This window comes from Centruroides vittatus, unplaced genomic scaffold, assembly GCF_030686945.1.
Source record: "Centruroides vittatus isolate TY-2023 unplaced genomic scaffold, ASM3068694v2 scaffold_1014, whole genome shotgun sequence".
Taxonomy (NCBI): Eukaryota; Metazoa; Arthropoda; class Arachnida; order Scorpiones; family Buthidae; genus Centruroides; species Centruroides vittatus.
The window spans coordinates 634,751-651,160 of NW_027122665.1; the positions used below are offsets into that span (position 1 = coordinate 634,751).

Sequence of the window (16,410 nt, forward strand, 5' to 3'; positions counted from 1 at the left end):
AGCTTTCTCACCCGGTTTCAGAGCAACAAACGATTTAAATGCTAATGAAAACTTGGTACATCTGAAGAATTTGGATATTGGTTTTGGAGCAGAAAAGGTTTTAAAAGAATTGAAAGTAAGCAATAAAGATATTTTGTGTTTTCTAAGAGATTGTCGAAATGTGCTGAAAGTGATGACACACAAGATTGAGAAGGGACCTGTCAAATACAAATGTGTGAAGGCTTTGAGCAGCTTAGATCCAGAAATTATTAAAATGCAATCAAATATTGGAAAATTGTGTTTCAATATTTTACTGGAGGTTCTACATGATACAGACAGGATTGATGAGAAATGTGCTGTCAAAGCAAAAGAACTGCTTTGACGGCACATTTCTCATCTGCAATAAAGTATCCATAAAACCCTATTCTACAAAGTTTGAGGACTTCATATCTGAAAGGAGTGATGATGATGGTCTGGACACATTTTATTGTGAAATTATGAAGGACGATAGGCAACTGCAAGATCTATGGTCTATTATCAAAATTTCTCTTTCTTTCTCACATGGGAATGCAAGTGTTCAGAGTGGTTTTTCGGTTAACAAATTACTGTTGACTGAAATCTTAAGGAAGAAAGTTCAGTTGCTCAACACTTAGTTTATGATGGGACCCATTTTGCCGGTGGTATTGATCAAATAAATATAGACCAGAAAATGTTAACAGTCAGAGGATTTAGACAGCGATATATTGCATCTCTGCAACAGAAAAAAAGATGTTCAGAAGCAGCAGGCATTGAGGGCTGAAGAAAAAAGAAAACTTACACAACAACTTAAGGATTTAAAACAACACAAGAAAATGTTAAGAAAAGATCACGAAAAGGAAGAAAAAGAGATTGAAATGAAAATAAATACACTTGAGGAGAAAAAGCTAAAACTACATTAATATAATAGTTCTTGTGTTTTGTGAATTGTAATTAATTTTTTATTTTCTAATTATCTGTATTTTGAAAAAAAGAGAATTAATAGTAAGAAGTTTCTCTGTATTTTCATTGTCCATTTTGTAAAAAAAATAAAAAGATTTTGCAATAAATTAGATGCATTTGTTAGAGAAACTATAGTATAAATTCACACTATCCCTCTTTATATACAATGTATTTTTATGCAATTTTGAAATAATTTGGTTGACAAAAGAGAACTAATTCTTTTTTTTACATGATCGATTTTTTTACGAGGGAAAAAATTTTTAAATTTAACTTTTTGTTAAAATTATGTTGCTGTTTAAGAAAGTTATTCTTTTTGTTGAAAGATTGTTTTTAAAATTATGTGTTTCTAAGTCAAGAGTTTATTTTAAGCACAACACAGTACAGTACTATTTGTATATCAAAGAATACTGTCTGTTGATTTTATGCTGTCATCTATTTACTAGATTTACATACAAATAATAATGCTAAATTATGATAAAATAAAAAGCTTGTGTTTCGTCTGTAAATTGCTTATTTTTTCATTACATTGAAGTTGTGGATTCTATCAAACATTTTTCTACAGGATGTATTTACTGTATTTTTTTAATGTGGCAGTCTTTGAAACATATCAACTGTGCAAAAAGTGGGATAGATGTACTCAATGTTCACAGTAAATAAAATGCTGTTTTATTATATCGATATTCCACACCGTAAGAAATGTGAGGGTCAGAGAATTTGAGTAGGAACTGTGTATTTATTAAACTGAAACATTTACGCATGTAGCTAAATAGGAAATTGGCAGGAGATTTAAGATAAATTTGTTATACTGACATTTCACTGTATTTAGCAAGGGCATTCATTCTTATTAGCAAGAAAAGAATTTCATAGATTTACTCTTATGTATTTACTTGAAGAGATTTGAGAATTTTTTCATACAACAGGAAAAAAGGGTTTTAATTACATTTACAAGTTTTATTTTATCAAAAACAAAATAATTTTGTGAAAATAAGTAATGACACATTTAATATTCTGCAATTTTTAATTTTTATTAATCAAAGGTACCAGATCATCTGACTCCAGGTTTAGATGATAAACAAATGACAAGATTATTAGGTTTGGCTTTACAAGAAGATGATGATGAGCAGAATAACAAACCTGCTAAACAACCATCAATTTTAGATATTTCTCCAGAGGAATATAACCGTCGTTTAGAAGTACAGAGTCAAGAGAATATTTGGCATCGATTTGTTGAAGGAAATTTAATATTAAAGTTTGGATTAGTAGACAAAAGAAAGGTATTTAAATAAAAATGTATGTATTCATTATGTCACTGAAAATGATTTTGATTTTTAGTAGATCATTCCTTTAGATATAAGCCTTTTATTTAAATTATAAAAATTATATTAATTCAATTATAAAGTATTATGCATTTTCAATATGTATATATAAATGTGTGTACACATTTTTATCAATGTTTCTTCTCAATTTATGAATGTTAATGTAATAAATTTTTAGGGACTTTTTGCAAGAAGACGAATGCTACTGTTAACAACAGGTCCACATCTTTATTATGTAGACCCTACAAATATGGTATTGAAAGGGCAAATTCCTTGGCAAGTATTTTGATTTTCTACTTAAATCACTTTTAATTATATAAGAAATGAACATTTTTAATACAGATATCTTTATTACCATCATTTGCAATGGAAAGTCATATAGAAGCCTGCATAATTAAATTACATTTAAAATTAAACAAATAACAAATATAAATTATATATTAACTACACATACAGATTTATATATTGCAAAGCTCTGGTTTGCTGAATGTATTGCGCATATTTTTTCCTTTGTTTTATTTTTATTTTTTTCTGTTAAATGATGCGTATATAGTTTATCCTTTAAATAGTTTATTTATATAGTGGAAGATCAGTTAATTTAATTTGTTATTTAGAAAGGAAGAAAGGTCTCTACAAGGAAACATGTATTGATCATATTGACTTAATGTGTATTTTTGAATTTGATAATGATGGAATTTATTAAATTGTTTTTTAATAGTAATTTCAAAGTGAAAATGAGAAAGAATGTAACATCACTGAGTTTTTTAGAGAATGAAAATATTTTGTTGTGAATTTAGTGAAACATTTTTACATCAAAATATATCCAAAAATAAAATGGTCACAACTTTTTAAGAAACTGAAGGTTACAAACAAGGAATTCACTAATGTTTGTATTCATATCTATTCACGAATTCTTGTTTACATAAAAAGTTACTAATTGGTCATTTTAAAAAATTTTTATCATCGAATATAGGGTACGTATGTAAAGTCAAACGAGAATGACGTCATCATTATTCTTATTTTGTTAGACTTTTCAAACGATTCGTTTATAACTAAATGGCTGTTTCTAAAATCGAAGATATGAATGTTGCTAGTGCAGTCTTATCCCGAAATATTTTTCTTAGATTGCTTCGGGTGGACAGTTATTTCAATCATTTCATCTTTTAATTCACAATATTAAACACTCGAGTAGATCTAGAAACATCGATGAAGTAGTTTAAGACTTTTTTTTTTTTTGAAGTGCATTTATAGTGTAATCTTTGATGATTGTTAAAAATAGTTATATAAATTATATTATCTTAAAAATTGAAAATATTTTAATCTCAAAATTTCTAAATCCAATTTTTATAACTGATATTTAATTGGTCACATTTCCAATTTCAGCAAGTCCTCACTCAACAATCAATAGGTTCTTGGAAACTGCGACATTAACAAAATGATTTATAATGAAACCCAATTTTATCAATTTGGTTAATATTATTTTAATTGGATCATGTTTGCAATCTCCAGCATTTCTTTCCCCCCTCATAGAATCAATTTACCATTTATATTACTGTATTTTTAAAATGTGTGAACTTTCAGCGAGCATTTGTATATTTAAATACTACGCTAATAGTATTGAAAACTTACATTTAATGTGTGTTTTTAAGATTTCAGTTCTTTTAATTTACAAAAATCATTTTAATAATAATTCTTTTTTTTTTTTATTTTATTAAAAATTTCTATTTTGTTAAAAAATCAGTTAAAATTATTTTCATTGCATTAAAAAAAAAGCAGTTAGTTAATAAAAAATTTTTAGAACTGTGATAGATTTTCTTCAAAAATATACTTTTTAAGAACATTCAGTTATTAATTAATTTTTTTACATTTTATATTTGTGATTTGATTTTGATGTATTCTGATAACTTAGTTTTTATTTAGGTCTCCGGAATTAAGGCCAGAACCAAAAAACTTCAAAACGTTTTTTGTTCATACTGTAAGTATTCTGATTCATATTTATTACATGTAAATGAGTATAAAACATTTCAAAGAAATTCATTTTTTTTCCTTTGTTTTAGCCAAACCGTACCTATTATTTAGAAGACCCAAATGGATTTGCCCTCAAGTGGTGTCAGGCTATCGACGAAGTCCGTAAAGCCACTTATTCTCAACAATCCTAACATAGCAATTAAGTTATCTACTATGTATATGTATACAAATATACTGTATATGCAGGAAAAGTAATGCATGAATGTCTGCAATCTATTAGTTCACCATGCAGTTATGGTGGAAATGTATAGTAAACTAACTGGATAAATATGGAGTGATTAAAAACAGGAAAAAAAAAAGAAAAAATAGAATACCATGCTTTTGTTTCACCAGATTGGAGAGTAGTTATTTTAATGCACAGTTAGTAATTCCTTCTAAGAAATTGGGCCCTCCAGTTTATTTGGCATTCGTTCAGTATGAGGAATGAGTGATTTGTGACTTATAATCAAATGAATCTGTATTTTGTAATTGGATAGTAAATAGCACTTTTTTAACACACTGCTAGGGTTTAAAATAGTCAACAGTAATTTATTTTCCATTCTTATTTTTGTTAAAAATCAGAATTAATATGCATTAAGTATTTATATGTGAAAAACCATGCAATTTAAATGTAGTTCCAGGCTATAGGTGAAAACTTTTAGGCATATCAGATATGCAAAATATCTGAATCTATAGCTTGTTATAAATAAATAAAATATATATGTATTCTATATATATGTATGTATGTATGTATATAATATATATGCATATATATATATCTATAATTTGTGTGTGTGTGTGTGTGTGTGTTTGTATGTATTAAATATGTTTCATTTTTAAAACATTTGTAGTTTTGATTCAGTTAAAATTTATTTATTTGAATTTAAAATTAGATATTATATTTATCTATAAATAAATACAATACGATTTGCATTTTAGTGATACAATTCACGCATGTACAAAACACAATTGCATTTTTGATGTTCAAACATTTAGATTGAGTGTTTGATGGGAATTAGTACTTTGCAATAGATGAAAGTTTTATGTCACATTTATGATGCGTTGACATTTTACGTGTTCTCTCGTTATATGGCATGGTGAAAATTGTTTCAAAATACGATTAATATCCCTTTTTAGAGTTTATATGTAATAGGAAATTTAAATATATTTCGTATAGATAAAAAGTAAACCCTAGCAGTTAAGTAAAGGTGTTTTTAATTTCTATTTTTCCCAACATATAAACGTTCTTCATCTATTAAATTGTTTATTGTAAAATCATCAAACATATATTATAGAATTAGAATACTGTAGTATAAAGTCATTTTGCTGTTAAAATAATTTTTATTTTCACTTTTTAGCAGCAAATTGTATTTTGGCACAGTATTTTGAACAGTAATAAATTAATTTTCACCCTTATTTTGTTTGTAATAATTATTTAACCAAAGTCTTTAATCAAGTTTGCATAAACTCTACGTATAAAACATTTTACATGGAATTCATTCACACACATCTGAGCATTAGGTGTACTTGCAATGGATTTTTTGCAGTTAGCTACATAACCTTAAGCTGTGCCTATCATTCTATAATAATTAGTTAGTTCATAAAAAAAACTGTAATTACATTTGATAAGTAGTACAAACACAAAACTTTGTTTATCAAAACTATTGTAGGATTTAAGATTATTGTTTGAATGTTATAGGTACCATGTCTGAAAAATTACTGTGAAGTGGAAAAAGTCTATTAATACAAATGAAATTTTATGTATGGTATTGCAGTTTCTCCTATGGCAAATGCCAGAAATATCCCCAAAGACCAAAAGTTTGGGGAAGTACGATCAGGAGACCTAGCAGGCCAGATTTCACAGGAGATTATGTGATTGGCAAAGAAGTCTTCCAATAACCAGAACATCTTGAGCAAGTCATAATGTCATCTACTGCAAAGTGGAAATATGGGACATACAACTTATAGGTCTTGGATGCAATACTATACTTACAACTTTAATGTCATTACAAATTTTTCACTGCACAGTAACTTTACGACAACCTGTATATCATCTATGTTTACTAGAGGATACGTTAATTGTATGACGACGATATTTCTGAAGATACACCAAAAAAATGAAATCTATAGAATTGTATCACTGTCAAAAGATTTCCAATTAGTTTTAATAGCTTTATATTTTTATTCATGTTACACTTTTCAGCTATATGCCCTCTTACACTACAAAACAAAGCTAAGCATTACAAAAATTACAAATTATAAAATTTAAACATTAAAAATGATCAATTGTTTAGTGTGACATCATTTACAATGTCGGGATGAAATTTTAAATCATTGATTTTTTTAAAAATGTGACTTCCAGTCCAGACCAAAAGTTTATGTATAGTATTAACTACATAATTGGAGTCTCCGTCCCCTAAAGTTTTCATATCTGATCGCAATTTTTATATAACTTTGCTCTCCGGATTAACGAAGGACAGACGACGGTGGGAACGTATAGGTTGCAATTTCAAATTGCAGCCCAGTTAAGTATTGTATTTGGAATTTCTGCTCAGAAGGATTTTGTGGGATTTGTGCTAGGTTATATGATTTATTTTTTGTGTTTTGTTTTGTTTGAATAGTTAAGGTTAATCAGATTTGTTTAAATTATCGTAGTTTGCATTATGGAAAGATTGAGTTTTGTGAAACTAATTTATAATTTCGTGCCTATTATAATGAGGTTTTTCTGTTGAGACTTTTTTAAATGCGGATTTTTTTTTATTAGTTGTGAGACCTAACGACGAGTTTGGTCTCAAACAAATGTGCTTTGTTACCGACTAGTGACTCGGATCCCACCTGAATTTGATTTGCATATTTTTGTTAATTTGCTTCATTTCTTAAGTTTTTATTTCTTTTCTTTTATTTTTGATTTCAGGATTGGGTTAGTTTGGGAATTATTATTTGTTTATGTATTCTTTAATGGTCATGGCAGTTTCTATAGTCTTATTATTGACAGCCAGATGGTCAGTGCAATTAGAGTAGTCCTTATTTTCTGAGAAATCCATTTTTGAGTTTAGAATGATGTCAGGAATTTTTCAGACAGTAGTCTGGAAATTTTGGGCCCCATACCCATTTGGTCATCACCATTAACCCATAATAATTATGCAGAAAATTTTCTATATTCTTACTTTTTTAAAACTTTCCACCCCATGGGCACTAAGAGGGCCTGGCAAAACCCATCTTGGGCTTACTAAAAAAGAAGACTATTATGGGTTTGGCCAGGCCCATAACAGAGGTAGCCAAGTGGTGAGGGACAGGATCTAATGTATCCAGACCACCATCCCCAAAAAATTCTGGGAGTTTTTGACCCAACCAGATTTGATCCCAAGTTCCTAGAGTGGTAGAGCCAGTTTCACATAGAAAAACCCACAGAGGCCACACGACATCCGGTCGATCCATTTGGTAGATCACTTGCTTGTCGTGACCACATTCCATTAATTAAGCACCTAAATGGGAGCCAGTTTACCATAGAAAATCCTCCCTGGTGACATATCCTTTGGAATCACCCACACGTCGAATTGCCACTTCCCATTAAACCGAATCAAACCGGTCTTCAGACGAAACGGTTTGGTGCACATTGCAAGCGTAACTTCAACATTATACAAATTATGAATGCGGCAATGCCTTAAAAGAAATGAGAATTCAGTGCGATTCATCTTTATTGTTTGGCTTAACAAAGGCTCTCCCACGAAGCAAACATCAAGCTTCTTGGACTAAACAAAGCCTAGATAGAACCACCGGGAACTATTTACAATAGTGAAGACAGATAACACAATGTATGTACTGTACATATATATATCACAACGGATGCGAGTGCTTGTAAAGAAAATTATCAAATGATTAGTTTCAGTGTATACGCAGACTCCGGGCACACCGATAGTGAAGGTGTTAGGAAGTTATGAAGGTGACCTTTTACCCCTGTGATCGTCGCGCCCTCTCTTCTGCTATGTGGGGGTGAGTTGAGTTATGGGAACTCTGTCAAGGGAAAGTGTCACTGTTACTCCGGTTACTGTTACTGTTGTTATTTTAGTTCTGTTGTAATGTGTGTTGTGTTCTAACGTGCATTCCTTCTTTGTCTCACCTCGACACCATCCTTCATTATCTTCGCGGTCGCGGTCTTAATTTTAAAATCTTTAAAATTAAGACCGCGATCTCTAGATGATTTCTCGTACGTATCTCCCGAGTGCGTAATGTAGTTGGAATTCTTCAAGCTTTCATTTTTTACTTGGAGAATTGATGGTAAATTGGTATGTTTGATGGTATGAACTGTGTACAAGTCGCGCACTTGATTGTTTAATGAAAGTTTGTGAATTTGGTGCTCTTCCAGCCAACATTCCTTATTAAAATTATCGATTTTCCGTGTTTTTATGTCCTGGAATGCATTACCATCCCGATTCGTCTTTGTGACGGCAGGCGAGCGTTTTTCGTCTTTCGATGGCATTCCGAAAGATTTTAGAAAATAAAAAACCTCATCTTTGTATAAATGGTTTGCATTTTGATGTTCAGAAAATTTGGCATTGGTGTCTAATTCGGTTTCTTCCTCTTTTTCGGACGAGCTACTGGAAGAATAAGATACAGAGCTATATTTGGTTTCTACAGCACCAAAAATAGGACTTTTATCATCGGGATTCTGTAATTTCGACCATCATCTGTACAGTTGAGGAATGATACCTATCCTTTTGAATTTTTTGCGATATTGATTTGGGAAGTAATAAAGGAGACGTTTCTTCAGTATCTTTGCCCTCCGGTGTTTCTTCTAATGGCGAAACTGTTTCTTTATGTGCCTCTTCTGAACTGACGGAAAAAACTGACCCAGATTTCTGTTTTTCGCTCTCATCACGCAGAGATGAATCAATATCAATGAGGAAGATCGACTTCGGTCGTTGAGGTGTTTCGTATTCATCTTGTTTAGTTGGTTTCTCGTGAAATATTTTAGAGAAAATGTGTACGAGCGCAGTAGCCACAAGAGACACCAACGACACTATAACGAAAACAACCAATGCTATCGAAATCGCACGACCCATTTTTTTAGATATGATCTTTTCGTACTCAGTAAGCTTTCTATTCAATCCAGTTCTACCTTTTAATATTTTATTTCCATCACCTTTCTGCCTGATTGGGCCAATTAGCATTCTATTAAAACGACTTTGATCGCCACTCTCCTCCGAAAACTTAAAATTTTTCTTCAATTTTCTTGCTTGCTCCATTCCGCCTTTTTTCTCGAGCTTCTTATTCGTATATTTTTGCTTAAAATACCACTCCCTGTACTTTTGGTAATTTTCTATAAACGAAGAAACCTTCGTAACTTCGTGTCTTGAATTTTTTAATATTCTCTGTTTAGATATATCTTGCTTTTGCTCAAATTCATCGTAATCTTCACCCGTGCCCATTTGTAAGAACGACAAGCTTGGTTTACTCGTGGGTTTGGGTTTCATTTTCTGCCGTATCTTGTAGTTTTGCCCCACAGGAGCATTCATTAAAATGATTAACGGCAAAATTACCGTTGACATATCACTCATATTCATTTTTATTGACGATTCTTACTTTAAAGCAAACTTTAAGCACTACTATAATTATTTACTTTTGAAAATATTGTTAGAAAATCTTACTTTGTTCGCATTATTAAAATCGCAATAATAAAATCATTTCCGTAAATCCACGTCTGTTATTTACAGCTTGCTTCTTTTACAATTCATATAAATAGATTTACCATAATCATAATTATACCGCCCATTTCTAAGAATTATTACATTCACAGAAGAGTATTAAGAGTAGCTTGACCATCGATTTAATAGGGAACATCCGTAAAAAAAAAAATATTTCTTTAAAGAGTCCTTTATTCAGACACGAAATACTAAATGAAAAAAAATTACTCGAACAGACAAATTCTACATTAGAACTATAAGTAATGATGTATCTTACGTCAATGGAAAGACGACTTTAACAGAATAGTAACACTAGAAAGTTCATTTCACGTACTAAAAATAACGTAAATAATTCTACAATTACGTGTTTCTGTAAATGTTAAAGCTTGTTAATCAATCTGCCTGCCAAGAGCATTCCCGTTTAATCTATAGAACCGAACGGTGTGAAATATCGTCGCATTGTTTCGAATTGATTAGACGTTAAAATCATAATTTGAATTGTGATATTAATCACATTACTGTCAATACATTACTGCACATTTGAACATGTTACGGCTCTGCAACACACCTCGTTAAAGATAGTTAAAACACGGATACATTTTTAGGCTTGTTTGATCGAATTGTTTGAACTTTTCCTTTCTTACCGAAAATATTTCGATACTTTACATTGACAATATCGTAATTTGGAAGAATGGCGCCATTATACCGAATCGTCTCACAATTATATCGAATTCGAACCCGGATCCAGTGTAGATGGGGAAACTTAATCTATTCGATTGATGGGAAAGTCAAGCAAGTCCTTGCCAGCTGTGTTTTAATATTTATTAAGATGCAAATAAAGTTTAAAATAACTTTTCTAAATATAAAATATCTTTTTATGTGCTAATTCTGTGATAATCTTTCAAAAAATTTAACTTGATTTCGTTGTGTTTGTGCTTCTTTTTTTAATAAACAATAGAAAAAGGAAACCTCTATATAAAAAACAATATAAATGCTATATTACTACTGTTAAAAGAACTGAAGCGCCGTCTGACAGTCGATGTGTGAACAACTGTAGATAGAAGCGCCATCTAATGGCAGGCACGTAATCTATCTAATATAATTTGTCGTTCTTAGCATTAAACGTGTAAATTTTAATTAAAAAAATATTCTTTATAATTTTTGTATTAACGTTAAAAATTATTTGAGATTGTTAACCTTTAACAATATAAATTTTTAAATACGTATTTCAGAAATATTATTTAAAACATAAGTAAATAATTTTGAAAACACCCTTAATACAATAGAGTTATTAATAATTATGTTAAAATTGATAATTGAATTTTAGAATAATTATTAATAATAATTTTATTCCTTTATCGATCATAATCATTTTATTAATTAAAGAAATTAATCGTTATTTCATATGCCTGCCGCTAATATTTCGCGGCGCTGAATGTGATTTGATAAAATTCAAAAATTTAAGTTTCGAATTGTGTTTTATTGAGGTTTTTTTTATAAAAAAATGTTTCTTTGTCGTGCCTTATCCATTATTATTTTATTTCAAAATAAAAAAATAATTCGTAGTTTACTCTTTTTTATTTTTGAAATGGTAGCCCAGTTGCTCTCACGCTCCATCTTCACCCATTTCTGATCCTGATGCTTCGTTTTCTGTTTTAAGGATTAAGTCGAAACGTTGATCTTTATCCCGAATTGCAATCGAAAAACGTACTTTATCATTGTTAAGTTCTACAGTTCTCATCGAGGACATTCCAAAGGATAACACTACTTATCTACTTTGAAGATCTTTGTGAATGTTACACTCTTTCAAGGCCGTGCACGCGGTAATTTGGGGGTTTTAACGCTCTCCATTTGGGAAGAATTTAAAAAATTAAATTCACTAAATTAAAACTTCACCCTTTTAAAAATCCTATGCGTGGACCTGTAATATATTGTAAATTTTATTCCATAAAATCTAGAATTTCTTATTTAATTTCTTTATATGACAGTCCTCCTTTCATAGAAAATGCCTCAGGGACTTTGACTATCCCCTTTAGCAGTTTTTTTAAAATGTTTCTCGGACATTCACGGAAAGAAATCCTAAATATACTTTGAAAACAAAATGTTGTTCATTTATACAAGGCCTAACATTGCTGAGGCCTAATGACCGCCTGTATACCCCCTATCTGTCATTGCTAGTTACGTTTACACCGTTTAAATGTAACTTTAATTTAAATACAGTATAAAAAATTACAAAAAAAAAGACCAAGAATAAAATGAATAAACCTGCTACTACGTTATCTAATACGCCTGCAAGACCTAATAAATTGCTTAAATGAACCATTTAATGTTGTAATAACAAGTAAGACAATCATCACGCCAATGACTAGTTAAATTTCGTGATTCAAACGTTCCATTTTACAGCTTTACAGTCAATAACCTCTTGGGATTAGGTATAGCAAGTAATTCCCCACGTTGGTCTAATATACAACAGGAATGGATAGATCTAACGACAAGCCAAACTCGGATACAAGTCTATTCTGTTCCCATGTCAGTAATTTCAATCGGGATGTGGGTAGTATTCACATCAAATGTACAAAATAAAATTGTACATTCCGTATTCTGCACAACTCGATTTTGTGATGTAGAGACTGATATCGATCGCCCTTAAGATACCGAAGCTCCAATGCTTGAAAAACTCTGATTTTTCTTTTGTAACTTACTACGTTCTACTTTCCAGGAGAAAAAAAAATCAAACTACGAGAAAGATAAACATTGAAACACATCTTTTACTTTCTGTAAAAAAGTGTAAAAATAAAATTTTGGAATTTCGAGGTGGGACATTTCACCCACTCAACATACATTTTTTTGTTTTGGTTTTGTCTCATAAACACGATCTAACTTCAAATAGAATACTGATATGTCGGCTCAATGAACCCTTTGATCTTCACCTTGAAACTTTGTGATCTTCACTATAGTCTATGATGAATCCGATCGATTTGAGCCTCGGATGAATCGCTGATCGTTTTTTTTTTCTTTTTCATTGAACCTATCATCTTCCCATGAATAGTTTCCATGCGGTTAAGATGCTGATGATGAAAGAAACCGAAGATAAATGCGGATGATCCGTAGTATTTTGGCAATCGAGGTGTTCTCTTCGTAAATCTATGAGCGGTATCTTCATCTTTCCATCGGGCATGGTGCACATACTCTTTCTAGCTAAACTTTGCACGTGTAATGCTGCATCAAATGGCAAGATGTGAGCTCGAAAAGTTTCCCTCATCCATCTTCTTAACCAATGACCTAACCATAGAATTTCACAGCTGCAAATCCATGGATTATCCTCCAGCATAATGCCACCTGAAGCAAAAAGTTTGAATGAGATTCAGAAAAAATGCTTTTTATATTAAAAAAATTATGTTTTAAATTGAATAAATGGTTATTCCGGCGTAAGAAATTCCCTATAAGTAATAAAAAGCTTTAATATATTTTATTTGAAGTATTTTTACTTAAGTAAAGTAGAAAATAATTTATGTTGATGCATTAAGTAATCGATATGTTACATTCATACAGATGCACTTCACGGTTAAGTTGTATTGAAACTGTATAAATTCTAATAATAAAAATCTTAAAAATTATAAATTTTACTTAATTTTTAATTATTTAAATATATTTGAAAGAAGGCAACGAAAAAAAGTGTTAAAAACACTATAAAAATATCGTTAGTCGGTGCTGCCATCTCACGAAAGAAATTTTTAAAAAGTAAATAAATAATTATTTTCACATCACTCCCATACTTTTTTGTATTCAGAAAAACTTTTAAAAATTCTAGCAATTTATTTGTAAATTTGAAGTTTATAAAATCAGAAAGTTTCAAAAAAATACATGGAGTTTACCTATGATATGTTTTGTACTGCTGAAAGTTGTGCAGCTTTCTCTACTTAAAGCAAGTACTTCAGGTTTCATGGAAGATAATTGATTTCCTCGTATGTCCAGCGTTAGATATCGAACATCAGCGAGATATTTCAACAAACCATCGGGTAAAGTATTAATGGAAGTATTTGTTATTCTTAAAATCAGTTCGTGAGTTTGTAATCCTAAGAATGCATCCGGAAATATTTTTGTTAGTTTCTCTCCTGTTACTGTTAATTCTCTCAGTTTTATTCCGAAAGTCCATTGTAATTGATGATTCAACATTGGTTCTTCTACTTCTATCCAAAAACGCCTCAACGACGAACACTTTGCAAGTAAATCGTGAAGGCGAAACGTCCTGACTGAAGCGTACGTTCCAGTTTTTAGAGTTTTTAAATATCTAAAGTTAAAAACAAAACACATATTAAGATCAATTATAATAGTAATAAACATTACTCGAGCAATGTTTAACATGTATTTGCTGCAATAATGCCGAAATTCAAGAATGCCGCCATGTTGAATGCTTGAGTGTCATATACTGTACTTTGAAATGTGCCTCGTATGCTGTAATATGAACATTAAAATTAAAGCTTCGTTGATGAAATGTTGTAATATTTCAATATTCAAATTGTTGTTCAATGCTTGAATACTAGCAACCTACTTTAATGTTGAATTGCTGTAAGGTTCAATGCTGGAATTTTTTTATGTTTCAATGTTTTGTATATTTTAATACATTAAGATGAATAAGAAATTCTGTCATTTTGAAAAATTTACAAAAAAGCTATTCAAAATAAAGAGCCAAATTGTTTATTGGGCTATAAAGACAAATAATTATTAAGCAATTTGGCAAGAGGAAGACTGCCAGGCCGCCCTCTCTTGTCAAATATAATAACTATAAATAAAGTAATTAAAAATATTTATAGTTATTATATTTAACAAGAGATGGCAGCCTAGTGGCGTGCCTCTTGCCAAATTGCTTAGTAATTATGTAGCCATATAGCCCGGAAAAGAATTTGGCTTTTCGTTTTGTACTTTAAATAACAATAGGATCATTTGTATTTATTAAAATAAGCTATAAATGTTTTTAACACATTCTTTTATGCCAATTTTATAAAACGCTGCATATAATTATCATGTAAAATGGCGGATCGAAGTCCTTCAAATATCGAAAACGTTTTAGCAATAAGAAATTATTTTATAAATTTATAATATTAACAAACACTAAACTTAAATAATCACAAAAATCACGAGAAAAAGTAAAATAAACTCGTGGCATTTCTTTAAATTTAAAAAAAAAAAAAAAAAAAAAAAAAAAAAAAAAAGGACGGGGCCGCTTCTCGTGAATTCAAACGTGATGGAGAAGCGGAATTGATGAATGTCGCAAAGGTGACCATTAAAGAGACGTCCTGGTGAATAATTTCTTGTAGGATAAGTAAAATTAAATATTAAAAGATTGAAATAACTATATTTAAAACGTATCCTTTAACATTATCATTCAGGAACTCTTCAGAAGAAGCAAAAGTAATAAAAGTTTGTATCCGCAGTTATATTCGAGAAAAATAAAGGGGAAAAAATTCTCTGACTTAATAAAAAAATTCTTTTAATTCTTATTCAAACTTGCCATTATCAAATACGTCCATTAATTGTTAAGTTGATGGGGGATTTGTTCAGCAAACTCAGCTTTAATGAGACGATGAGTACATCATTTCTAAAACTGCTTGTTTAAGAATTAACTACGTCAGAAGAGAGGAAAAAATATGCATTTTTTTTTTCTGGAAAATATGAATTTCTACAAATTAAAAAAAAATGAATTAATGGAGTTGTAAATTCTTCTTGCATTTTTTGAATTTATTTTAATTTTTATTTAAATTTATGACAATGACAGCACTTAGTAACAGTTCAATATACGGCTTTTCTATTCTTTTAGGTTCATTCTTGTTATTTTTGTGTGTACAGTTTTGAAAAATTTAATCATTTGTTGAAGGATTCTCACATCTTTTGCAGTAGATCTTCGGTAAAATGAAGATTTTTTACCAATTTTAAAGCAACGACCACAAAAACATACCTCATATTTAAGTGAATGGTGTACACTTGAGAAATATTGTACAAAATTTCATAATTTGAACTTAGAAATTATTTTAAAAATTACAGAACACTTAATAGAATTGTAAACATATTTCGGTTAATGTAACCCTAGGTGCCAAGATGGCGGCTCGTCTCCGATTCCAGCAAGGAAACAGTGGAACGCACGTTCTAACCTAACCTAACCTATTTTAATAACTTGGTTGCTAATAATTATGATAATTTATTAAAATAGGTTAGGTTAGGTTAGAACGTGCGTCCCACTGTTTCCTTGCTGGAATCGGAGACGAGCCGCCATCTTGGCACCAAGGGTTACATTAACCCATATTTTAAATTATAAATTGAGTCAATTAACATTAAAATTATTGCATAAGATTTGAGTTTTAAAGTTATAATATATAGTTTTTAGCTGTATATTTGCATTAACTTGAATTATATATATATATATATATATATATATATATATCTTATTT

At 30.2% G+C, this 16,410-nt stretch overlaps 2 protein-coding genes across 2 annotated transcripts in view; one reads left to right on the forward strand and one right to left on the reverse strand.

The window, feature by feature from the left end:
• The window catches only part of Pdk1 (Phosphoinositide-dependent kinase 1), a 51,383-nt gene extending 45,687 nt beyond the window's left edge, over nt 1-5,696 (forward strand). The window contains exons 11-14 of the mRNA XM_067283596.1: nt 1,995-2,231; nt 2,452-2,549; nt 4,194-4,248; nt 4,331-5,696. Coding sequence (XP_067139697.1) covers nt 1,995-2,231; nt 2,452-2,549; nt 4,194-4,248; nt 4,331-4,432 — 492 coding nt within the window. The 3' untranslated portion in view covers nt 4,433-5,696. The remainder of the gene's footprint in view (nt 1-1,994; nt 2,232-2,451; nt 2,550-4,193; nt 4,249-4,330) is intronic.
• A 7,016-nt stretch (nt 5,697-12,712) lies between these two features.
• LOC136986154 (chaoptin-like) overlaps nt 12,713-16,410 on the reverse strand; it is a 59,198-nt gene continuing 55,500 nt past the window's right edge. The window contains exons 5-6 of the mRNA XM_067283638.1: nt 13,840-14,255; nt 12,713-13,303 (exon numbers count right to left, since the gene is read on the reverse strand). Coding sequence (XP_067139739.1) covers nt 12,996-13,303; nt 13,840-14,255 — 724 coding nt within the window. The 3' untranslated portion in view covers nt 12,713-12,995. The remainder of the gene's footprint in view (nt 13,304-13,839; nt 14,256-16,410) is intronic.